At 52.7% G+C, this 25,509-nt stretch overlaps 1 protein-coding gene and 1 long non-coding RNA gene across 4 annotated transcripts in view; one reads left to right on the top strand and one right to left on the bottom strand.

The window, feature by feature from the left end:
• The window catches only part of IFT122 (intraflagellar transport 122), a 66,364-nt gene that overhangs the window by 25,424 nt on the left and 15,431 nt on the right, over positions 1 to 25,509 (bottom strand). For 2 of the 3 annotated variants that reach the window (XM_040246739.1, XM_040246740.1), the window contains exons 6-15: positions 24,033 to 24,099; positions 22,702 to 22,848; positions 19,418 to 19,493; positions 16,582 to 16,773; positions 16,290 to 16,428; positions 14,937 to 15,139; positions 13,328 to 13,465; positions 10,662 to 10,826; positions 7,208 to 7,405; positions 1,596 to 1,736 (exon numbers count right to left, since the gene is read on the bottom strand). In XM_040246739.1, the coding sequence (XP_040102673.1) occupies positions 1,596 to 1,736; positions 7,208 to 7,405; positions 10,662 to 10,826; positions 13,328 to 13,465; positions 14,937 to 15,139; positions 16,290 to 16,428; positions 16,582 to 16,773; positions 19,418 to 19,493; positions 22,702 to 22,848; positions 24,033 to 24,099 (1,466 nt within the window). Of the gene's footprint in view, positions 1 to 1,595; positions 1,737 to 7,207; positions 7,406 to 10,661; positions 10,827 to 13,327; positions 13,466 to 14,936; positions 15,140 to 16,289; positions 16,429 to 16,581; positions 16,774 to 19,417; positions 19,494 to 21,460; positions 21,638 to 22,701; positions 22,849 to 24,032; positions 24,100 to 25,509 lie in introns of all 3 variants that reach the window. The other variant, XM_040246741.1, reaches the window with a different exon arrangement.
• On the top strand, positions 20,821 to 22,739 carry LOC120868121. The gene is made up of 3 exons (XR_005722152.1): positions 20,821 to 20,907; positions 21,543 to 21,646; positions 22,553 to 22,739. It is a non-coding gene; the product is annotated as an uncharacterized LOC120868121 (long non-coding RNA).

The raw sequence follows: 25,509 nt of genomic DNA, 5'->3' as shown, positions 1-25,509 counted from the left end.
AACGCAGGAGATGCGGGTTCAAGGGGGTTTGATCCCTGGGTCAGGAAGATCCCCTGGAGAAGAAAATGGCAGCCCACTCCAGTATTCTTGCCTGGAGAATTCCGCAGACAGAGGAACCTAGCAGGCTACATTCCATGGGGTCGCAAAGAGTCGGACACGACTGAGCGACTGGACAACAACCATTGTGCGAGGCAGTGTTGGCTGAGTTTGGGAAGAAACTGATGCCTAGTTCCTGGGCATAAGGAACTGATGATCTCTGAAAGACTTCTCACTGCAATCCAGGCTAAAAACAAACAAAACACCATCTAGGACTCCTGTGTCATCCTTCACCCCTCCTGGCGTTTCTAGGGGGCGGCAGTGGGCGGGGAGTATGTGGTGGTGGTGGAAACCCCTCCACGGACTTGCCTTCTCTCCCCTCTGAGTTCTCAAGAATCTGCAACAGCCCTCCCTCCTCTGTTACCACTTTTCAGACATTTAGTAGATCTAAGACCGATACAGATAATTACTACGTCATGATCATCTTACTTGTTTTAATCACAGCCAGCGTTTGGCCAACCACTGGCAGTTTTATTTTATTTTTTTTCCACTGGCAGTTTTAGAACCCCTTCTACAATGCGGGGGTGAAGCCTAAGGACATCAGGTCATGCAGGCATGTCAGCTGGTGGGTGTTCTTCCCGTCCCTGCTGAGGGAGTGGGAGGACGAGGTTCCCTGGGGTCTGCCAGCCCGTGCGGGCACAACTGTGTCCAGCCAGGCTGCCCAGTCCCGGCCCGGTCTCCGTCCACTCTCTTTCCAGGCGCAGCAGCCTCAGCCTAGCACAGGGCGGGCACCACCCCCTTCTGCAGCCCCCTGCCCGCCAGCTGGGGGTACGGGCTAACTGAGGATTTGGTCCATGGACTGTGGGAAGAAAAAGGGGAGGGGGAAGCGGGGGAGACATGACTGGAAGCCACTCATTCCCCCGCCTCAGGTTCCAGATGAAAACCCATCTCAGAGACGTGGCTGGACTTTCTCTACCGTGTGGTAAGGGGGCAAATGTCTTCAAGCATTTCTGGAGTTTTAACAGACTCAGCCAGGCAACACCGCCATGAACAGAGGCCATGAATCAGGCTGTGAAGGTGTGTGTGGAGTGGCACTGGGTCAGAATCAGAGAACGCAACCATTTCGTCCAATGGACCTAGTGGAGCGCCGAGAAGAACAGCGCTGTGTAATAGACTGCCTAATACCGGCAGATGCTTGCACCGATGATAAAAGCCACCACTGACTGAGTGCCGACGAGGGGCACGCTTTAGCCGGGCGCTGGGCGCGGATGAGAGCTAACAAGGCTGACGGCAGACTCTGGAGGATGCCCCTTCTGTGTGGCGGGCCTTACACGCATCAGGTCCCTACAAGTCTGTGAGAAGGGGGCCCGTGGTCACCCAGCTCTTACGCGTGAGCAGCCTCGGCAAGGCTGTGAGCGGCTGAGGCTCGCCGTCAGAAGGCGGCTGAGCTGGGGCCCCAGCGCAGGCCAGTCTGAGCCCAGAGCCCAGGAGGGCAGGCTTCAGCCTCTGCTAGGGAGCCCGAGAGGACAAGCGCCCGGCTCACGCGGACGGGTGCTCACCTTCTTTGCTGTCTCAAACTCCAGTCCTTCCAGGGCCTCCATGGCCAGCTCGCGCCAGTCGGTGTCGGTCACGCCCAGGCAGGCGATCTGGTAGGCTTCTCGGAACATCTTCCTGTCCAGGTACTGGTACATCGGGGCAGACTGGAGGGGTTCGGCAGCAGGAGAGAAGACTGCTCTCAGAGCAATGCACAGAGTCAGGCGCACGAAGCCTGAGCCCACAGAGCTGGGCCGCAGGGACCCCCAGCGCCCAGCTCAGGCCTCCCCCGGCCCCACTGACAGCCTTCCATCGGCCACTCGGTTCACAGCCACTGAAGCATCGTGTTCACAGCACACGCCTCCACTCATCCCCCCGCCACCCCCACGGGCTGCGCCCACCTCCAGGGTAGGGGGGGAGGGGGGCCTCATTACAAGATGTCACCTCACCTCAAGTGCCCTTGCCCCCCTCATTCTTTGCAAAGTTACCTAAGTCACTTTGTTAATCACTCAGTCATGTCCAGCTCTGCTGTGAGCCCATGGACTGTAGCTCACCAGGCTCCTCTGTCCATGGAATTTCCCAGTCAAGAATACTGGAGTGGGTTGCCATTCCCTTCTCCAGGGGATCTTCCTGATCCAGGGATCCAACCAGGGTCTCCCGCACTGCAGGTAGGTTCTTTACCATCTGAGCCACCAGGGAAGCTCAAGTCACTTCACAGGCCCTGTTAAAATGTCACCTCTCCCTTCCCTCAATGGAAGGGGTCTGCCCCTTGTCCCGACCTCAGGTTCTGTTTTAATCATAAGCCTGTCCCCTCAAGGCTTGCTGAACCTGAGGGTGGCAGCAGGGTTGCACTGATTTCCCCCGGCAGGCCCTCAGTCTCCATCTAATGCCTGTTCATCCTGCTGAAGGAATGAACAACGTTACCAAGAGGAAGAGGCCTGGGATGGCCTCTTGTGAAGAGGGCCAAGAAACCTGCGGATCCCAAGAAAGGCTGCCCTCTCCTCGTCCCTGGCGCTGGGAACCTTTCTCCCATCCCTCACCTGGGAAGGGCTGCCTCACCCTGATACCTGTGAATGGTTCCTAATAACTTCTCTTTTTAGGTTTCCGAAGTTTTGGAGTCCCACAGCCCTGGGTGGTAGGTGTTGTTGACTCAGTCGTGTCCAACTCTTTGCGACTCCATGGACTGCAGCACGCCAGGCTTCCCTGTCCTTCACCATCTCCTGGAGCTTGTGCAAACTCATGTCCATTGAATCAGTGGTGCCATCCAACCATCTCATCCTCTGTTGCCCCCTTCTCCTCCTGCCTTCAGTCTTTCCCAGCTTCAGGCTGTTTTCCAATGAATCGGCTGTTTGCATCAGGTGGCCAAAGTAGTGGAGCGTCAGCGTCAGTCCTTCCAATGAATATTCAGGATTGATTTCCTTTAGGATTGACTGGTTGGATCTCCTTGCTGTCCAAGGGACTGTCAAGAGTCTTCTCCACAGTTCGAAAGCATCAGTTCTTCGGCACTCAGGTGTCATTATCCCCCGACTACTGCCCAGGGACTGAGACTCGAGTGACCTGTTAAGGGCCCAGAAGTGGAACGCAGAAGCCCTGGGGCTGGGCCGGGGGCGCTTCCACAGCAAAAGGCCAGCAAGTGGGGCTGAGGCGCTGCCCCTGCTGGGGCCTCCTGGGCAGGGGACATCAATCAGCCAGCACTTCTGTGCTAATCGTTCCCAAATGTGGAGCTGGAAGTGCTGTTTTCTCCATTCGGGGCCTTTATCTTTGAAATTTCCTGTCCTGTTTTTTTAGCTTCAGATTGAAGGAAACTAACAGCAAGATTGCTGCTGAAGGCTCACCTTTTCCGCCTGGCCGCCCCACCCAGCTCTCCTCCCTTGGAGGCGGCCAGCAGGGTGTGAAACTGGGAGCGGTCGGGCTAGAATCCTGGCCTGGCGAGCCCACATCCTCGCTGAGGGATTTGGGGTCAACAGATCAGCTTCTGTTGCCATGCCCTGCCCAGCCCACTGGCAACCGGCACTTTGAAAACGGGAAGGTGCCGGGAGAAAGTGAGCCTGCTCCCTTCCGCGCCGCACTTCTCAGCACAGAACACATTAGGGCTCAGATCAAGTGTTACCACCTTGCAGAAGCCTCCGCACACTCCCCAAGAACAAGGAGCTTTCCTTTCTAAAGTCCTCTGGTAGACCACCTTTGTTCCAATTTAGTTGTTTTATAGTGTTTGCTATTTAAAGATCGAGAAGAATAATAGGAATTGGGCCAGACAAAATTTGAAAGATGGATGCATTGAGCTCCACTGCACAGAGGGCAAGGGGCTGCTCCAGGCCGTGGCTGGTTAGGGGGCAGGGTCAGAACTCAAAGCTAGTTGTCTCCCCTCAAGGGCCCCCCAGGTGGAGCCCCTTGAGGGTGGGACGAGACATGGATGACCAACTGAGCACAGAAGCCATGGTTAAGACACGGGGTGGCCTGGGAGGCGCCATCTGAGAACAGGAGTTTTAAAAGGATTCAAACCGAACAAATGCCCTCTGAGCTCTGAGCGATCTCACTGTCGCATTCCAAGCATGAAGTCACCACCGCCCCAAGGAGCCGGACCCATCTGGGGCTCGCTGCTCTACTTGGCAGCCCTGACGAACCCGTTCTTGCACAAGATGATGTCAATTTCGAAAGGAAACCAGAAATCCCCAGAGCGGGCCTGCTGCTTTCTCCCTCGCCTCTAGGCCAAAACCACAAGCCGGCTGGAGGCAGGGGTGACAGATAAATCGCCTTTGTCTTGGGGCTGCCTCTCCTGACCCCTGGCAGCTCCGAGCTGCTGCGTCAGCAGGACGGCCCTGGTGCGGCCATGGGGGCCCCGGCTCCTGAATCTGCAGGCCTTGGCAGAGGCGCCCAGGGCCGCCCCTCCAGCTCCTCTGGGCTGGCCACAATCAGGGAGCAACAAACTATTATCTTCGAGGTCAGGGCAGCAGCGCTGGAGGAAAACTTTCAGCGTGGCCTGTCTGCTCGATGGAGGAAGGCTGAGTTTCTAGCAGCTGTGGGGCCAGGGCACGGGCTGGGGGGCAGTCGAGGGCTGCGGGGAAAAGGTCCTGTGGGGGGAGGGGTTCTTGCCCCTCCTTCTGCCCCGATTCCACCCATCTCTCCCCTCCTTTCTTTGGCTTTCTTCTTTTCCTCAGATCTGAATTCCACTACCATGTACTGAATAATTGCTCTGTGTCAGGCTCTATTCATTCCCAAAGCAGTCAGTAACAAGGGTGTCATCGTCAGTTTAGAGCGAGAAGCAGGCCCCAGCCCCGCCCTGTACAAGAAGCCAAGGGACTTCCCCAGTGGCCCAGTGGTTGAGACGCTGTGCTTCCAGTGCAGGGGGGGTGAGTCTGATCCCTGGCTGGTGGGACTAGGATGTCACATGCCGCCTGGCACAGCAAAAGAAAAAAGAGCCAAGGCAGAGAGCGTGAGTGAAGGTGGGGTGTCTGGAGGAGGCGCCGACTGACGGAGCCCGGGCGAAGGGCAATCTGGAGACATGTCTACAAATCCTCCACATGGCCGTGACCTTTGACCCAGCAATTTTCACTCTGGGGAAAGTATACCACAGAGCTATATTGGGACTGGTGCAAAGACCTGGCTGGGAAGATGCCCACCACCTACAGGAGCAAAGAAGCTGTAAACAGCATGACTGTCCAACTGGCTGAGTGTGTTGTGGACATCGTGTGACGGGACAGAAAGCAGTCATCAGGACAAGGCGGCAGGGCCTCCTGGATCGGTGGTGAAGAACACGCCCGCCAACGCAGGAGACACGGGCTCGATCCCTGACCTGGGAAGACCCCCATGTGCCACAGCGACTGAGCCTGTCTGTGCTCTAGAGCCCGGGAGCCACGACGCCTGGGCCTGGGCCCCGCAACAAGAGGAGCCCCCAGAATGAGAAGCCCACGCACTGCCAACTAGACAGGGGCCCCTGCTCTCCGCAGCTCGAGAAAAGCCTGTGCGGCGGCGACGAGGACCCGGCATGGACGAAGAAAATTAAGTAAATTAAATTAAAAAGTAAAAACCAATGGGGCCGCAGGAAGCCAGTGTGGTTAGGGTCCTCGTGGGCTGGAGGTGATTTTGTACTGTGGTTCTGCCAACTGCTACCAGCGAGGTCACCTCGGCAAGTGGTTACAAAGGATCTCTGTCTGATTTCCTCCGATTACATGTGACTCAACAATCATCTCAGTATTCTAAATGCTAGAGAAGCACATTTACTCATGTGGAGCCATGTTTCCACTAGATTGCTGGGTGGAAAAGCCCAATTGCTAGCTGACGGCCAATAACGCCTACAAAGTGATGGGTCTGCAAACGTGTAAAATCAGGTTAACTAGAAGACAGAGGTGAGGGGAGGTGAAAAGTCTCTCTCTCTTATTTAAAATCCGTATTCAGTGAAAATATGGTAAAGCTGAGGTTTCATCTCCAGGAGCAAACAGTATTTACAGTATGGTTGCACTTTTGTTTCAAAATGTTTACATAAAATCATATACTCAGAAGAGTGTACTATGCATCTATTATATAGACATATAGAAATGGTCTAGGGGCATACATTCTACAATATTTCAGATGACGCTAGGGAGGGGGCGTCCCTGGTGGCTCAGTAGTGAAAAATCTGCCTGCCAATACAGGAGACATGGGTTCAATCCCTGGTCCAGGAAGATCCCAGATACTGAGAAGCAACTAAGCCTGTGAACCCCAACTACTGAGCCTGTGCTCTAGAGCCTGGAAGCCGCAACCACAGAAGCCCAAATGCCCTGGAGCCCATGTTCTGGAACAAGAGACGCCCCTGCGCCTCAGTGAGAGAGCAGCCCTCGCTTGCCGCAACTAGAGAGGTGCTCACGCAGCAATGAAGGCCCAGAGCAGCAAAAAGTGAATAAATAAAGAGTGATTCCCGGGAATTCCCTGGAAGTCCAGTGATTAGAGGGTTTCCCTGGTGGCTCAGCTGGTAAGGGATCCACCTGCAATGCAAGAGATCCTGGTTCAATCCCTGGGTTGGGAAGATATCTTGAAGAAGGGTTCGGCTACCCACTCCAGTATTCTTGGGCTTCCCTGGCGGCTCAGACAGTAAAGAATCCTTCTGTAATGCGGGAGACCTGGGTTAAATCCCTGGGTTGGGAAGATCCCCTGGAGGAGGGCATGTCAACCCACTCCAGTATTCTGGCCTGGAGAATCCCATGGACAGAGGAGCCTGGCGGGCTACAGTCCACAGGGTCACAGAGAGTCGGACATGACTGAGCAACTAAGCACAGCACAGCAGTGATTAGGAGTCAGTGCTTTCACTGCCAGGGCCCAGGTTCGATCCCTGGCTGGGAAACTAAGATCTCACAAGCTGTATGCATGGCTCTCAGTGAAACACGCTGTCTGCTGCCAAACGACCTTCCATACCTTCTCTGTCCCTTCCAGGAGAGGGCAATCAGAAAGACATGGAGGCTCAGGGAGGCTGAGCTGCTTGCCCAAAGACACCCAGAGGTTGCAAAGGGTGGAGACGGGGCTCAGGTTCAGGTCCAGAGCACCTCCCGCCTGACCGTGGCTGCCACGCCTGTCTCTCCACCCTGTCTCCTCTCCACTCCCTCCCTGGCTGTCCCCGGGCTCCTAGGCCCTGCCCTGGTGGGGGGCAGACAGGGTGCCGGACTACCTGTGGCACCTCCACGGCCGACATGGAGAAAACGTGGAGGCAGAAGATCTTGGAGCCGTTGTAGCCGACCACGAAGCCCTGCAGCTTCTGCTGGTGCACCGGGAAGGTGCTGGCCTTGATGTTGAGATAGCCGCCGCCCGAGAAGCAGAGCATGTCCTCACACTGGGTGTTCCAGGCCACGCTGTTGGCGTTGGGCTCCTGTGGGCAATGGACGGTGAGGGGATGGCTCCACTCCTACACTCGGCCAGGGACTGGCTCCCAAAAGCCTGAACCACACTAAGCTGCTAACATGGGTTGTAGGGAAGGTCAGGGAAGAAGGGATCAGACACAAAATGGACAGCACAGAGGAGGAGCAAGCTCCTCTCTGCACTGCGTGCGCTGGAATTCTTCAGGTAAGCATCACTTCTGAAAAATTATCCCCAAAGATTAATCATTACATAGGAAGTGGGAAAATCAGCAAAGTGGGATCTAGTTCTAGTAAAGAATGAATAAACAAAGCTAGTCACGGAAGAAGGTTTAAAGGGATAGATCCCAAACAATCACCACTGATTGTTTGAGGGTAGATGAGATTGTGGATAATTTTTTATTTCCTATATTTTTTTGTTTGCCTCAAATTTTCTTTTGGTCATGAATGTCTATTGTTTTTTATAATAAGAAAGAGAACAGTGAGTCATTTTAAAAGTAGAAAATAATACATTGTCTCTGTGCTGACAATCCACACATGTAAAATCCTTCAAGCTAAGTTTCAACAGTACATGAATAAAGAACTTTAAAATGTACGAGCTGGATTTGGAAAAGGCAGAGGAACGAAAGGTCAAGTTGCCAACATCTGCTGGATCACAGAAAAAGCAGGGGAATTCCAGAAAAACATCTACTTCTGCTTCATAGACTACGCTAAAGCCTGTGGATCACAACAAACTGTAGAAAATTCTTAAAGAGACAGGAATACCAGACCACCTTACCTGTCCCCTGAGAAACCTGTATGCAGGTCAAGAAGCAACAGTTAGAACTGGACTTAGAATAACAGACTGGTTCATAATTGGGAAAGGAGTGTATCAAGGCTCTATATTGTCACTCTGCTTATTTAACTCATATGCAGAGTATATCATACAAAAGGCCAGGCTGGATGAAGCACAAGCTGGAATCAAAACTGCTGAGACAAATATCAACAACCTCAGATACACAGATGATACCACTCAAAAGGAAGAAAGTGGAGAGGAACTAAAGAGCCTTCTGATAAAGGTGAAAGAGGACAGTGAAAAAGCCAGCTTAAAACTCAATATTCAAAAAACTAAGATCATGGCATCTGGTCCCATCACTTCATGGCAAATAGATGGGGAAACAATGGGAATAGTGAGATTTTACTTTCTTGGGCTCCAAAATTACTGCAGATGGTGACTGCAGCCACGAAATTAAATGGCACTGCTCCTTGGAAGAAAAGCTATGACAAACCTAGACAGTGTATTAAAGAGCAGAGACAGCACCTTGCCGAGAAAGGTCCGTCTAGTCAAGGCTACAGTTTTGCCAGTAGCTGTGTATGGATGTGAGAGTTGGACCATAAAGAAGGCTGCAAGCCAAAGAATTGATGCTTTAGAACTGTAGTGCTGGAGAAGACTCTTGAAAGTCCCTTGGAAAGCAGGGAGATCCAACTAGTCAATACTAAAGGAAATTAACCCCAAATTATTCATTAGAAAGACTGAAGCTGAAGCTCCAATGCTCTGGTCACCTGATGCGAAGAGCCAACTCATTGCAAAAAGACCCTGAGGCGGGACAGATTGAGGGCAGAAGGAGAAGGGGTCAACAGAGGATGAGATGGTTGGATGGCATCACTGAATCAAAGGACCTGAGTTTGAGCAAATTCCAAGAGATGGTGAAGGACAGGGAAGCCTGGCATGCTGTAGTCCATGGGATCACAGACAGTTGGACATAACTTAGCAACTGAACAACAAGATTACAGTCACCCCAGGAGGCATCCCTGCCCTTCACTTCTCCTCAAAGTTTTCTGCTCAGCTCTGGAGCCCCAGGGACCAGCAGATATTCATCCCTTTCTGCCTAGAACCTGTTATAATGAACATGGATTACTTTCATAATGAGGAAAAAACAATGTATGTGTTTTCTGTTTGCAGGGGCCGGGGCAGCAGAGAGGAGAAAGAGGTAGCGGGGAACGTCCGTGTCTCCTGGCAGCTTGGAGAATCACCTCCCCTCTGCCTCCTGCAGAGCCTCAGCGGGGGCTGGGAAGGGCACAGGGTCCTCCACTCCTGTTGAGGCTCAGCTGTAGACTCACAACTGGGGCCCTGCTAACCCAGTGACACCTGCGGCCGTGGGCGCTGAGTCTGGGGAGAAGAGAAGCAACACCGAGGGCCCTCGTTTGTGCCAGGCGCTGAGCCAGGTTCTACGGCACCTTGTTTAGCCCTGCAGCAATTCTGGGAGAAGGCAAGTACTACTTGCATTTTAGAGGTAAAGAACAACTGAGGCTCAGAGAGGTTCACTGACTTGCTCGAGATCGCACAGTAAGCGATGAAAGCAGGGGTGGAGGCAGGTCTGTCTGAAGATAAACCCTGTGCTTTTTCTTTCCTCGAAACCACTCTGGCTCCCAGTGATGAGGGTGAGTAGCTATAACGGAGTCGCTTCAGCCCAGCGACAGCCAGGCATCCCCTTCCCAATCTGAGGCAGCACCCCTCTGCCGTGTTAATGCCACTGCCAAGGACAGAGCACCCTGATGAAAAGACCTCACTCTGCCCACCACACAGGGAAAGCCGCAGCAGCTGAGGAAGCCAGTCAGGGGAGGGTTCAGCTCTGTGGGGAACTCGCTTCAGGCAAATGGCCTTGACCACTTACAAAGCCCTCGAGAGGCAAAGCGCAGCGCCCAGTCCAGCAGAAAGCCAGCCAGCACTGGGCATGGAGCCTGTGGGCCCTTTCCTCCGGTGACACTTCCTCCAGCCTAGGCGTTGTATAAGCAGTGCCTACCCCGTCAAACACTCCACATCTGCTGGCTCCGGGGCACCCCTGTGAAATGGCAGAGGGAGGGCCCCCCCTCCCCGCCCTTCTTTCAGGTGACAAAACTGGTCCTGTTCCCTTACTGCGTCTCAGGGCAATCGCAGGCGTAGGCGGGCCTCCGGTCCGTGAGAAGCAGACTTTTCCCAAGAATCATCTTCACGTTAACCCACGTACGGAGAGCCCACACGGGCCCCACTGAGACTTATTATTACTCACTTACTGCTCACAGTGATCTTATGAGAAAGGTATAACTGGCCCATCTTCCCAGTGTGGACACCGAAGCCCACACGGCTCAGCCAACTCCTGCAGCTCGTGGGCATGGGGCGCGCTGGGCCAGGGCTCTCGGACTCTGTGCTTCTGCACCTCCCTGCTCCCCCAGGGCCCCTCCTGCAGGGGCTGGGAAGTGAGGGGAGGGTCTCTAACCCAAGGGCCCTGTCCTGAGCACTCCGGGGGTCACCTGAAAGAGCAGCTCCTTGGTGTGAATGTCGTACACCAGGCACATGTCGTTCTCGTCCACCACGGCCAACTTGTTGCGGGAGGCACTCATGTCCAGGCAGCGCACAGCGGTGGCCTGCTTCAGCAGGACGATGGCGAAGAGATTGTCCACGAAGATCTTGAGGATCTGGCAGAATTTCAGAGGGGAAAGCGTGAGTAACCATGGCCACAAGACCCTGGAACAGCGGCACGTTGCTGGAACCCCATGTGTTCTATAAGACCCACCGGCACTAACTTCACCAGAGGCTCTGTGCAGAGAAGAGGGAAGGGAGGGGGGTTTCCCACAGGGACCAGAAGTGTTGCCCATCAGAGGGTGCCTACGTAGCGGCAGCCCCCGAGACACGACCGACTCACTCGAAGGTCTGCTTGACCGGGGACGGTTAACAACATTGCCCAAAATGAAGGATTAGAGGACAGCATAGAGCGAGAGCTGAGTCACAAACTCATACAGGAAAAGGCTCCTGTAAACAGACAGACTTCCAGTGTAACCACAGCAAGAAGAGGATGATGGTGATGATGGTGAGGATGGGGAGGAGGACGGGGAGGATGGGACGATGGTGAGGAGGATGGGGAGGATGGTGAGGAGGATGGAGAGGATGGTAAGGAGGATGGGGAGGATGGTAAGGAGGATGGGGAGGATGGTGATGATGATGGGGAGGATGGGGAGGATGGCAAGGAAGGTGAAGATGATGGGGAGGATGGTGAAAATGGTGACGATGATGGGGAGGTGGTGAGGAGGATGGTGTGGATGGTCAGGATGATGGCGAGGATGGTGAGGATCATGGGGAGGACGGGAAGGATGGTGAGGAGGATGGGGAGGATGGTCAGGATGATGGGGAGGATGGTGAGCATGATGGGGAGGATGAGGAGGAGGATGGTGAGGATGATGGGGAGGATGGTGAGGATGATGGGGAAGATGGCAAGGAAGGTGAAGATGATGGGGAGGATGGTGAGGATATGGGGAGGATGGTGAGGAGGATGGGGAGGATGGCAAGGAAGGTGAAGATGATGGGGAGGATGGTGAGGATATGGGGAGGATGGAGAGCATGATGGGGAGGATGGGGAGGTGAATGATGGGGAGGATGGGGAGCATGATGGGAAGGATGGGGAGGAGAATGATGAGGAGGATGGGGAGGATGGGGAGGAGAATGGTGAGGATGATGGGGAGGATGGTGAGGATGATGGGGAGGATGGCAAGGAAGGTGAAGATGATGGGGAGGATGGGGAGCATGATGGGGAGGATGGGGAGGAGAATGATGAGGAGGATGGGGAGGATGGGGAGGGGAATGGTGAGGATGATGGGGAGGATGGTGAGGAGGATAGGGAGGATGGTGATGATGATGGGGAGGATGGGGAGGATGGTGGGGAGGATGGGGAGGATGGTGGGGAGGATGGGGAGGATGATGATGAGGAGGATGGGAGGATGGTGAGGATTTTGGCAAGGAAGGTGAAGATGTGGGGAGGATGGTGAGGATGATGGGGAGAATGGTGAGGAAGAGGGGGAAGATGGTGAGGAGGATGGGGAGGATGGTGAGGATGATAGGGCGGATGATGAGGATGTTGGTGAGGATGGGGAAGATGGGGAGGATGGTGAGGAGATGAGGAGGATGGGGAGGATGGGAAGGATGGGGAGGAGGATGGGGAGGATGGTGAAGAGGACAGGAAGGATGGGGAGGAGGATGGAAACAGCTACCAGTTACTGACTGTGTTTGACAGTCCTGTGAAACATGGGCTGTGAAACATGTGGGACTCTCATTTGTAAACTCAGCCTCAGAGATTGAAGTGACTTGCTCAGGGTCATACAGCTCGTGAGCTGCTAAGCATGCACACGGCCCCAGGTTCACCTGCCCAGAGCCCAAGCTCTCCAGTCTTGCACTGGAAGCGACAGCTGACGAGAGGAGAAGCCAGCTCTCCTTCACTGATGTTGACACTCTGCAGCCTCTGCTAATCTCATCCCCTACGACTTTCAGCCCCAGGAAAGGCCTAACAAGCCTCAGCCACAGCCATCTGCTAGACAGCTTGGCTCTCAGGCTTATGCAGTTATATTTTCCCTTTCAAATTTCCATGTAACCCACTTAGAACTTTCTTCTTTTGAGCAAAGAACACACACACAAATCTGTTCAACTTTTTGTAACCTAGATTTTCCACCTTTCTTTGAACATAGGGCCCATTTTCCTTGAAACACCTGGTAATAACCTGAGGACTAACACCCTCTGAGTTGCAAGCTAGAACACATTCCTTGACCCATTCACTGTTCTAACAGGCATCTGACCTAAGGAATGAGCTCCATCTCCCTCTCTGTGAAGACACTGAAACTGAATCTCCAAGTCTCCCACCTCCTGGGTGACCTTAAATCCACGAAGCCTCCATGGCAGCCCAGAGACTGCAGAGCCAACTCTGCCAGAACGTGGCATGCTCAGTGGAAGCCACCGCGGCTCTGGCTTGACGCTGGCCACATAAAACAGGATCCCGGGCTGCCCTCCAACGTGCCTGTGGGGCAAGGGGTGGGGATGTAGCGGGGGAGCCCTTTGCTTGCTCCGGGAACCCACCTCAGGGTCAGCACTAGTCTGGCTGCCTGTGTCTGCCTGCAGATTACTGGCCTAATGGGAGACGGGAGGGCGCACTCACCTGTCCATTCTTCAGGCCGACCAGCAAACCCTCCCTTCCTGGGGGGCCGCCGATCACCTTAATGTAGCGAATGAGAGACTCCATCTGCCACTCCCGCTCCTTCACACCGCTGAAGGACAGGCACTGGAGCCGCCTCTCCTAGAAAACAAGCGCAGCTCCAGGTGCCGTGCCTGGGCGCCCAAGGAGGTCTGCCTGCGCCTACAGGGTGCAAACTACCTCCACACTCTGTTCCCACTGAACCCATCTAGACCCCGTGCCTGGCAGCTTCACACAAGCCTTCCCGTGGAGCCCAGCTCAGCCTCCACCTTCAACAGACCTCCGGGTAGCCACAGCCAGGGGCTGCACCCAGAAGGACGTCTATAACCTGTGGTACCCCTACCCTTGGGCTTCCCAGGTGGCTCAATGGTAAAAAATCCAGCTGCAACACAACAGACGCGAGTTCGATCCCTGGGTCCGGAAGATCCCCTGGAGGAGCGCACAACCACCCACTCCAGCATTCTTGCCTGGACAGTCCCATGGATAGAGGAGCTTGGAGGGCTACAGTCTGTGGGGCCACAGAGGCAGACATGGCTTGGTGACTAAATAACAACAACAACCCCTAACCTGCCTTAATTCGAGATTTTTAGAGAGATTTTTAAAATAGTATCTTACATATGTGATTCCTACAGGATTTCTTCCATTTTATCCATTCCAACAGGCCTAGTTTTGCAAAACCAAATCCACCTCTACTTCCAGGAAACCGGCTGGGCTGGACTTCTCTTACGGTCTCCCCAAGCATTCCTGGCATCAACCTAGACAGCTTCTAGGAAGCTCTAAGTTGACAAATCTTTTTTTGTCAAAAAAATTCTCAGGAAGTAAAACTTCCTTTACTATTTTGAGTTGATATCATAAATTTTTTTGTTGCTTAACTGAAAGTGAGCATAAATTTCTGTGTGTATACATTTACCAAAACGACATTGATCTTCATTTTGTGGGATATCAATGTATGCTTCAAGTCATTAAAATATATACAATCCCAGTTCAACAAAGTGCTTTGTGCAATACAAAAGTGAGTACTTCAGTTTTTTTGTTTTGAGCCTTGAGTCTTATAGGATCTTAGTTCCCCTCCCAGGGATTGAACCCGGGCCCTCAGCAACGAGAATGCAGAGTCCTAAGCACTGGACCAAGAGGGCTCAGTCCTTTCAGTCGTGTCCGACTCTTTGCAACCCTGTGGACTATAGCCTGCCAGGCTCCTCTGTCCATGGGATTCTCCAGAAAAGATTGCTGGAGTGGGTTGCCATTTCCTTCACTGGGAGATCTTCCCGACCCAGGGATCGAGCCCATATCTCTTACGTGAGTCTCTTGCACGGGCAGGTGGGTTCTTTACCACTAGTGCCACTTGGGAAGACCAACAGGGTAGTCCCCGTATTCTCCAGTTTATAGCCCATGGCTTTCTGGTAGAGTCTAACCCCTCCACATGCCAATAAGCATGAAAGCAATGAACAGCCACTGAGCTTGATGGAAAGGGGCTTTCTTCCAGCAACCAGCTCTAGAGCCAGGAGGTGGGTGCCCCACTCCCAGGGGGAGGATGGAGCGGACGCAGCCCGCCCCCTGAGCCGCTGGCGCCCACCTGACAGAGGATGACGTGGTCGGCACACACCACCAGGAGGTTGCACTCGAACTTCTTGGCAATCTTCTCTCTCACCCGGTACCGCATGTCCAGCGAGTCCTCAGAGTACAGCTCGTAGATGAGGATCTTCTCGGGCAGTTGGATTGCTAATCGATTCTTGTAGATGGCAATTTTCTTGACAAGTTCTTTGCATTTTATCCGAACTGTGAAATGGGGAAAAAAAAAAAAACCCAGCTCAAATAAGAGGCTATTAGGTAAGGGAGAAGGCAGAGAAATTAAAAGCCATCATTTACTTAATGGTAGTGGCAATTAAAGGAGACACACTCATCAAAAAACCTTTACAGAGTGTCTAATACGCAATCAACTCTGCTAAACACTGAGTCGCATACAAATCTTTGTGGCCCCGAGCTTACATCTGAGTGTGCAAAGTAGAAGTCTTTGTGCCACCATCGCTTGCTGAAGGTAAATCTCTGAATGGCACTAATAGCCCCTGATGGTCATGAACAGGTCTGGGTAACTGCCCACAGCTCTGGACACTCGCCACCCAGCACTCTTGCCAACAGGGAGCCAAAGGCAGTTTCTGGCACGCACTAGGGTCTCACGCTCGTGCTACAGGTGGAGAAAGTCCCTCAGCAAGGATAGCGGGGCACCGCCTGACCCGCTGCACCCTCAGCATCGCAGCTGGGGTCTTCCATCAGAGGTGCTCCCCGGTGGGGGACCAGAGGATGCCACCTGACTCTGCAAGACACCCCTCGACCTGGACCCCCCCCCACAGGCCTCCACAATGCGCTGTGGCCGGGACACCTGCAAATGAATGCCCTTGAAATAAGCAGATTCTCAGCCCACTGAACCAGCACAGCCACTTGGGTGGACAGAGGAAGGGACTGGCTACCTGAGGCCTGGAAGCCTGGCCTTCTGACCAAGCCCGTGCAACCCACTGCCTCCTTCTCTCTGGGGGAGCACCAACGAGGAGGTGAGTGGACATGGAGCTGGGGGAGAAGTACCCCAGAAGGGACTGTGATCAGAGAGGACACAGGTCCGCAGAGACCCATGCACGTCACCCAGCCCCTGGCTCTGACTTGTTATATGCTGTCTTCACTTAGCCAGGCAGTCCATTTGCCCTTAGCATTAGCTGCAAATTTTTGTTTTTGGAGAGAGGGTTCATTGCTTCAAAGACATCAATACCCTCTCCACGCTCCTGCCACACAAAAGAGCAAGACCCGGTGGTCCAGCATGTGTCCGGAACACCAAGGAGCAACACACCCTGCCGTCTCACTTGCCCCGTGAGCAGCCCTGTCGACCTGCCCCTCTCCCCGGCATCTGGTGGGCAGGGGGGCCGTGCCCGCCGCCCACCTTTCTGCTCGGTGACCAGGTGCTGCACGATGACGTCGGTCATGCTGTCCCTGTAGGCATAGCGGTCTTTGTAGAGCCCGTGGACTGTGCTGAAAATCAGCTGGTAGAAGGAGATGGTGCCATCCTGGCAGCCTACCACCTGTGGAGAATGAGCCTATCAGTCCTCAGTCCTCTGTGGAGACAGACCTGCCTGTCAGGAACAAACGTCAGTGGTCTGACTGGCTAAACACGGCCTACGTTCACTGACTACTCGGGCGGTGGCCCAACCAACCAACCAACTCCCCCTTCTCACCACGTAGTTGGAGTCGGGCTTCACTTTACACGTCCACACCCAGGAGGCCTGCTCCCCAACGGCCCCGAGCCGCACACCATCCTTGGTGAAAAGGGACACTTGCTTGTCTGACCCCCCCAGCAAAATGTACTCCCCTTTAGTAAAGTAGCTGATGCAGCAGGGGTCAAAGTTCAGGGAGTGGTCCTTCCCGATCTGAAGAAAAAGAACACACCAGGGGAGATCCACACTGAATTCATGATCATCGCAACACGATCAAGGGCTTTTCCCTCCATCCTTTACATGGAGAGCTGGCCAGCGTTCTCTCCCACGTGACAGATTCCATCATGAACACAGCCCAGCCCTCTAGAGCACCCCGTCCTCTCCACACAGACAAACCCTCCAGGGTCTCCCCCAGTCCCACCCAATGGCCCCAGGGCTGTGTCTTAGCTCCACAGCCAATCCACACCCCAGATGGTCTTTCTCCCGTTAGGCCTCCCCCTCTGCTCACAGCCCTTGCTAGGCTTTAGGATTTCCCTCGGTCCTGAGGGAAATTTCTTTTTCTTTCTGCTTTTCTTTTCCTTCCCTCCTTCTTTCCTTTTTTTTTGTACTTCACAAAACTAAGTCCATTCAGTTTTTTAAAAACTGTTCTTATTCGGTAACTACACTCATCCTATTTCTCTCTAGAACAACCTTATTCAGGTATTTCACACACCACACGATTCACCCATGTCAAGTGTATACTTCATTGGCTTTTAATACATCTGGAGTTGTACAACCATCATCACTAACGGCAACATCCCGGAAAGAAACCCTGTACCTGTCAGCAGTCAATCCCCTTTCCCTTCTCCTTCCCGCCCTGGGAGCCACTAGTCTACTTCCTGCCTATAGATTTGCCTGCTCTGGACATTTCATATAAACGGAAACACAGACCATGTGGCCTCTTGTGACCGGCTCACCCTTTTTCAGTAGCACCAGTACTTCACTCCTTTTCACTGCTGAATATCCCACTGTATGGATAGTCCCCATTTTATTTTTCCATGCATCAGTCAATAAACATTTCAGTTCTTCCTATTTCTAGCTATTATGAATAATGCTTGATACGAACACTTGCACACAAATTTTTGTACAGATATACGTTTTCATCTTTCTTAGACATGGATACCTAGTAGAGTTGCTGGGTCATATAGTAACTTCACATTTAACCTTTAATAACTACTTAAAAAGTGGCTGGGTATACCATTTTATATTCCTGTCAGTAGTATACAAGGGTTCCAATTTCTCCATCCTAGTGGGGTAAAGTGGGTCTCAGTGTGAGTTTGATTTGCATTTTCCTGGTAGCTAATGATGTTGAACATCTTTTCATTTGCTTACTTGGCCACATGTATTTCTCGTTTGAAAAAATGTCCATTCAGATCCCTTTTCCATTTTTTAATTAAGTTGTCTTTTTATTATTGACTTGTAAGAGTTTTTTACTCCTTGGAACACAAGCTATGACAAACCTAGACAACATATTAAAAAGCAGAGACATTACTTTGCCAACAAAGCTCCATCTAGTGAAAGCTATGGTTTTTTCAGGACTCATGTATGGATGTGAGAGTTGGACCATAAAGAAAGCTGAGCACTGAAGAAACGATGCTTCTGAACTGTGATGTTGGAAAAGACTCTTGACAGTCCCCTGGACTACAAGGAGATCCAACCAGTCCATCCTAAAGGAAAGCAGTCCTGAATATTCATTGGAAGGATGGATGATGAAGCTAAAACCCCAATACTTTGGCCACCTGATGCGAAGAACTGACTCATTTGAAAAGACCCTGATGCTGGGAAAGATGGAAGGCAGGAAGAGAAGGGGACGACAGAGGATGAGATGTTGGATGGTATCACTGACAATGGACATGAGTTTGAGCAAGTTCCAGGAGCTGGTAATGGACAGGGAAGCCTGGCGTGAAGCAGTCCATGGGGTCACAAAGAGTCAGACACGACTGAGCAACTGAACTGAACTGAAGAGTTTTTTCACATATTTCAGATGCAAGTCCCTTATCAGATACATGATTTGAAAAATTTCTCTCCTACTCTGTGTGTTGTCTCTTCACTTTTGATGGTGCCCCCTCTACTTTTAGGATGAAGGTCAAGTTCCAGTTCCCAAGATCCCAAGTCAAAATGAGTCTCTTATAGTTTCCTAAGTGGCCCATGCTCTTTCAAACCTCCATGCCATTCTCCACAGCACCCCAGCACTAGACAAGGATGTCCTTTCCCCCTTCTCCATCAGGTGTCATCTCTTCCAGGAAGCATCCTCACATCTCCCTGCCCACCCAAGGCCTGAAGGGCTAGCCTAGCAGCTGCTTATAAACGTGGGGTGAATAAAGCAAATACAGGAAGGGGTTCATGACTAGGACCAAGGCTTTACAGATTAAGCTGCATTTCAGTTCAACCATGTACTGGCGGTGCAGGACCTTGGGCATGATATTTATTCCACTCCCCTGAGACTTGTCTATTCATATCTAAAAAGCAGATCGTCAGACTTTCCTGGCAGTCCAGCAGTTCAGACTCCGCACTTCCCCTGCAGAGGGCACAGATTTTATCCCTAGTAGAGGAAGTTCCGCATGCCCTCAGTGTGGGCCCCAAAATGTAAAAAGTTGATCAGCAGAGTACCTACTTCACAAAGTTTTGTAAGAATTAAAAGAGATAATGCATAGCACTCAGCACAGAACCTGGTGTCACAGTAAATGCTCAATAAACAGGAGCTAACACAAATGATGAACAATCACTAATAATGGAATCTCCAAACGTGAAAACAGACTAAAACCAACAGGCATGACCAAACCAGTGCCTCCCACCGGGCTGGCACAGACCCGCATACCTGTTTTCCACTCAGCTGGTAGAAGGAAAGCTTCTGTCCCCAGTCAGCTACAGCCAGGATGTCATTGCGTTCCTCTCTAATCAACAGAAGACAAAAGAGGTTACATGGGGCCAAGGCCTGCTGGTGAGTGTGGCCCGAAGGGTTTAACAATCAACAGGAAAGAGAAAGCCCTGGTCAGGCGGTCAGATTGCCAAGTGCCGGACAGGAGGACAGGGGCCAGAGGGCTGTGACGTGGGCCTACCCATCAACCGGCCCAGAGGGAAGGGGAAAGTGAGGTCAGCCCTCCCGGGATCTGTATCTCGACAGGATGCCCCACCACGTGGGTGCTCATGGTGCAGGGACACAGCCACCGTGAAGAGGTGAGACCCCTTGTTTCACAGCTTCCTGGGAGCAGAGGTAAGATAGTGAGGTTGGAGATCCAAGAGCGCTTTCTCTTACACACTGTACAAGGCGGGGAGGAGCGGAGAGACGTGTCTTCGGTGGTGGGAAGTCATGGATCGTCTGATTTTTTTTTTAATGGACAGAGGGGAACTTTGCTTGCTCTTCCTCAAGAAGAAACTAACACCCAAAGCTCAGTTCCCTCGCAGCTGGGGTTCTCGCGCAGGTGGAATGGTTTCTGATTGGATCTAACAGGAAAGAACAGCGGCTCACTACAACCAGCCCGTCTCAGCATCAGCGTCCTGGAATTGCGGCTGCAGGAGCCGCACAGGAGAAACCTCCTCGGCCAGGGCTGCAGATAGGGCTACTCAGGAGTCAAGTTCAAGAGAGAGAGGTTCCCAGCCCTCGGGTGCTGGCCTGAACCCACCTAACACTGCCGCCTTCATTAACTCCAGTGTTTTGAGCCCAGGGCCTTGGGGTCATCTGACAGCACCATGAGACGCTCAGCCAAAGCGTGGTGCAGCCCTGTGAGCAAAACCCGGGCAAGGGTGACAAGATGGCAACTCACGCAGGCTCTAGTCGATAGCCAAGGGGACAAAGACAACGATGGAGGGGGGGCAGAGGGACCCACAGGTGAACTCTGTGTGAACAGCACTGACACCCAAACACGACCCAGGGGCCCAGGCCGTAGCGAGCCCTCTTGGGGAGACCTCGTACAGCTCTGGGCCAGGCTCAGCCTCCATGAGCTGGATGGCTGGTTTTCCAACCTTCTTTCTCCCCCTTTTACCACACCCACGCCAAACCCTGGGCAGTGGGACTCTTTACTAAAACAAAAGCTTGTGTTAGTAACTAAAGGGTCCGCTCTGGCTGAACACAGGTTGGGACGTGAAGTCCACCCTCTCCTCCCTTCCCGGTCCCCCATCTCCCACCTTCTTTTCCCAAGGAAGCCCAGGCACCACAGAAGAGTTTGGATGAAGTGATCTAGCTTAGGACTTGTCAATCAGAATGTCCTGGCTCTCACACCGCAGCCTGCAATGGTTTCCCTACAGGTAATCTGGGCTGAAGAGAAGGAAGGACAGCTGGATACCGAGGATTTGATGTGAGGACTATGGGTAAGACGGGGGAGCTCCTCTCTGATATGTGTCCTAGCAAATGCAGGGTGAGGTGCGGCGTGGGAGCAGGCTGAGAGAGGTGTCCAGTAAGAGGGGAGGTGTCCGATGAACTACGCTGCGGCCAGGCCAGGGCACACAGGCAGGCGCTCAACGTCATGTTTTTCAAAGGACCCTAGATGCCACTCTGAAGAGTTTACTCTACGATGCTAAGTGGACCAAAAGGGAGTAGGGTACGGTTTGGTTCACTGATGAACGCGCTACAAGACGGGGAAATGCACTTAAGATGCTAACAGTGGTTTCCTCTGGGGATGGGGTCTTTCAGAAAAGTTGAACTTTCTCCTTTGGACTCTTCAGTATCTGCCAGAGTTTCTCTAAGAAGAGTCTTATAACCCACACACGAGCTTCAGGGGAGCGCTCCCCCCGGCGGGAAGAGCCTGCAGCAACAACACCCCCAGTCTCTTTGGGAAGGCAGCGCCAGAAAGGCGCTGGCCGGCAGGTCTAGATTGGGGCGGGAACCTCCGGGGAGGGCTCCGGCTCCCTGGTACACACTCACAGGCTGTCGTCCCCGGCACTGTCGTCCTCTTCCTCGGGCTCGTCCTCCTCTGCCTCACTACCCTGACTACTGTACACTGCAGACTTCAGAGTGGAAGGGATTTCCTGAAAGTATCTGCTGACAATGGCTTCCTCGGAATCCTCCATCTCTATGTTCATCCAGAAATTCTCCCATCGGCTGCAGACGGTAGGGGGGTGTTCAATCGCATTGCCTAGAACTGCACTAGGGATATTAATTTCAAGACCTGTCAAGGAGCCCCTGCCCCTTGCCCGGAAGAGGACAGCAACCAGGCAGACCAGGCATCCTGCATCTCATGAATTAAAAATGGGCCCCCGAAGCCACAGAGTCATCTGTGGCCGCAAAAAGCAAACAGCAGGAACTCTGGGCTAGGCTAATGGGCTCTGAAGGCATCAGACATGCATGCCACAGCCCTGGGCTGGACCAAAGTATTCAAGAAGAAGCATAATCATCTGATGTCAGAAAGGCCGTGAGATTAAACAGCCTTCTAAATCAAGTAGGTCCCACCTTTAAAATGACATTGGGTTGGTCAACAATTAAGTCCTTTACCTTCAGAGGATTCTGTGGGGAATAGTGGTAGCTTAATAATGTTACAGGATTATACAAGGAGATCTAAAGCTATTAGTGCCCCATCAAAGTCACATGAGCATAGAATGTGCGTAAGATTGGAGAAGGTAGATGCCAACTGTTTGTGGAATTGTAGGCTTTGGGGATATGTATACTTAATACTGATGTTTTGGGGGCCAAGGGCAGCAAAAAAGGCTCATGAAAAGCAAAAAGGGCTCATGAAAAAGCGTATTTCTGTTCAGACTTGGAGGGAAGAACTGAAAAGGGGTAAAGACCAAAATAAAGCCATGGCACAGAGGTGAGCTACTGATTCATAAGGAAGTGGCTGTCCTGTGTTACTTGCATACACACTCTCTCTGTCACACACACACACTCACACACGCACATGCACACACACGCACACACACTCTGGGCTGGCCTAGATAGCTCATCTGCTCAGCTACACTTCTGGGATGCATTCCAAAACTCAAGATGGGCTCTTTAAAAATTCCATTGAAACGGGAACAGGTTCCAAAACGAATCAGTCACATGGGGTGAGAAGCCTTTGAATCAAGGAGCCTTCGTGAGGAGAGAAAGAACCCAGCGCCTAGGAAGGGCTTCCTAGAGCTTCTGACCGAGGAGGAGGTGCGGGAGGTGGAGGGCGGCGGTGCGGTCACCTGGATGGGTTCCAGCTGATGGACCAGATCGGGGAGAGGGAGCCCCCCGGCCGCTCGATCTTCACCTTCTCCTCGCCGTTCTTGTTGCGGATGCTGACAACCCCGTTGAACATCCCCAGAGCCAGGTACTGCCCGTCGTTTGTCCAGCTGTTCAGACAACCGCCAGAGGGCGTGGGGTGGGAAAAGGGAACACGGCAGGTAAAAACAGTGAGAGTGGGGCCCTGCTTCAGACGGCCTGATGAGGCAGCAGCGGCCACGCGCACCTGGGCCCTGATGCAAACATCTCAGGGCCACACTGGGAGTCCCACTGCTTCCCGGAGCGGAGGGCGAGACGTGAAGGCGGGAACACCTTCCCCTCGGCGCCCACGGTCTCTGTTGGCACCGCCACAAGGGCCCTGAGCTCTGCGTGCACCGCTGGCGGGGCCAGCCTACACCCTGCTCTCCATGTCAGCCTCCTCCCACCCCCAGAGGCCCCTGAGCACAGGACCTGCATCTCAGTCACTGCCAGTCTCCCAAGCAGGTGCCCACCAGCTGCTGAACGAACGGGAGGCTGCGCTGAGAAGCTGCTCGGCAAGCACAGCCACCCTTTGAGAGCGTCTACCATCTGCAGGAGCTGCTTGCTTTCAACTCACTACCTTGTGTGCATTTCACAACAGCCCCATCAAGACAGCATCTTTTTTTTCTCCCCTACATACAAAATGGAAATATATTTGTCATTTTTTATGTTTTACAAACAACTGATTTTTTTCCTTCGTTAAAAACCTCCACTCTGTTCTAAAATGAGAATATTCTGATGCTTGGAAAAAGCATTTATTGTAGCTTAAAATTAAAACTGTGAGTGAATGACTGCATATATTGAAGTGTTACATGTTACTGCAAACATCAGATTTCTTTTTAGTATAGTTTCTTTTCCTTTTAGCATTTAATCCTCGTTTGTCAAATGAGGAACCTCCCGAGGTCACAGAGCCTGTCAGCTGCTGAACCTGGATCTGAACCCAGATCTAACGTCAAAGCCTGTGCTTCCTCCAGCGCTGTGCCGCCTGGACAAGGCCAGCTTCACATCCCCTGAGTCTGCCCTGAGCACAGCCTGAGGCTGGGACGCCTGCTGCTAGACAACTGCCCAAAAGCCACCTGCAGTGCTCTTTCGCGCCACGATCAAAGACACGGGTTCTTCCCATCAAGGAGGCCACGAGAGAAGAAAAGAGGAAATATGGGGCCCAGAGCAACTAGGAAGCATAAGACCTTCTCTACTGTGTGAACTAACCACATTCTGAGTCTGTTTGAAGAGCAGGGGAACAGAAAACCACCCTCAGAGCTGCCCCTTAACTTACCTGCAGCAGGTTATCTTGCTGCTGGACTTGTGCTTAGAGACAGACTTCTGCTCAGGAGACCATAAGCCTTCAATGCAAAATGATATGAGAGAGACTGGTTGGACTATCGCTGTTGTTCAGTCACTAAGTCAGTCCGACTCTTTGCGACCCCACGGACTCCAGCAGGCCCTCACCATCTCCCAAAGTTTGCCCAAGTTCATGTCCATTGCCATTGGTGGTTGGAATATTACTCAGCAACAAGGAGGAACGAGCTGTTGACACACGCTACAACTCCAATGGATCTCCAGGGTTTCATGCAGAGTTTAAAGTTAGTCTCAAAAGGTCATATGCTGTATGAGCCCATCTTATAGAGAGATGGAGAACAGATTAATGGTTACCAGGCACAAGGAGTTAGCTATAATAGGAGAAGGGGGAAAGAAAGTGTTAGTCACTCAGTTATGTTCGACTCTCTGCGACCCCCTGGATTGCAGCCCACCAGGCTCCTCTATCCATGGAATTTTCCAGGCAAGAATACAGGAGTGCCGTTTCCTCCTCCAGGGGATCTTCCTGACCCAGGGACTGAACCGGAGTCTCCTTTGTCTCCTGCGTTGGCAGGCGGGTTCTCTACCACTAGCGCCACCTGGGAAGCCCGCAGGAGACGGGGGAGGTGATGATAAAGGAGCATCTTCGCAGTGATGGTTGTCAACACAGGCGATGACGTGAGACAGCTACACACACACAGTGCGCCAGGCCAGTCTCCTGGTCGTGATCTTGTACGACAGTTACATACGACGCAGCCGCGGGGGAGAGAGGAGGAAGGGCACCCGAGACCTCTCTGCTATCTCTGCAACTCACTGTCAATCTGTAACTACTGCCACTTATTGTGAATCTATAACCACTTCAAAAAAAAAAAAAAGAGAGGAAGATACATTGGTGAATTTCTAGCCAACCTTTCAGGGGTTTAACTCAAAGAAATGCAACTTTCATAATTATTACACTGTAACCAGGATACAACTTAGTGGTCACAGTAATGAAAGATGCCTCCTGAAAATCCAGCGTCCGCTCCCCAGCCTTTCTGGGCCGTGCCCTGTCCCCAGCACACTGGTTGCCTTTGACTTGCTCCCTCCTGCCACTGACGCAGTGTTGCACAACAGGTCTATGTCTGGGCAACAACACCAAATTCTGCTCTGGGTCTGGGCCACGAAGCACGGCCAAGAAGGAAAATCCAGGGCAGAAATACATTTGCAGAGCAAGATGCAACATCCAACAATTTGCCTCCCCCATCTCCGGCAGTGGAAGGCCTCCTCCGGCATTTCCGCCTGTGCTCGAGCCATCTCCCCTCCACCGCACCCTCCAGGCCCTCTCGGGAGTGCTGTCCGGAGCAGGCGCCAGATGCAATCGCGTGGCCTGGGCCCATCCCTTACCCGTGAAGTGACCTCAGGCACGTCCCTGGACCACTCTGAGCCCCAGTTCTGTTTCATCAGCACAGCAAGGATGA

This window comes from Oryx dammah, unplaced genomic scaffold, assembly GCF_014754425.2.
Source record: "Oryx dammah isolate SB20612 unplaced genomic scaffold, SCBI_Odam_1.1 HiC_scaffold_9, whole genome shotgun sequence".
NCBI lineage: Eukaryota > Metazoa > Chordata > Mammalia > Artiodactyla > Bovidae > Oryx > Oryx dammah.
The sequence above is the reverse complement of the archived record's forward strand: the minus strand, read 5'-3'. Positions and strand labels throughout refer to the sequence as shown.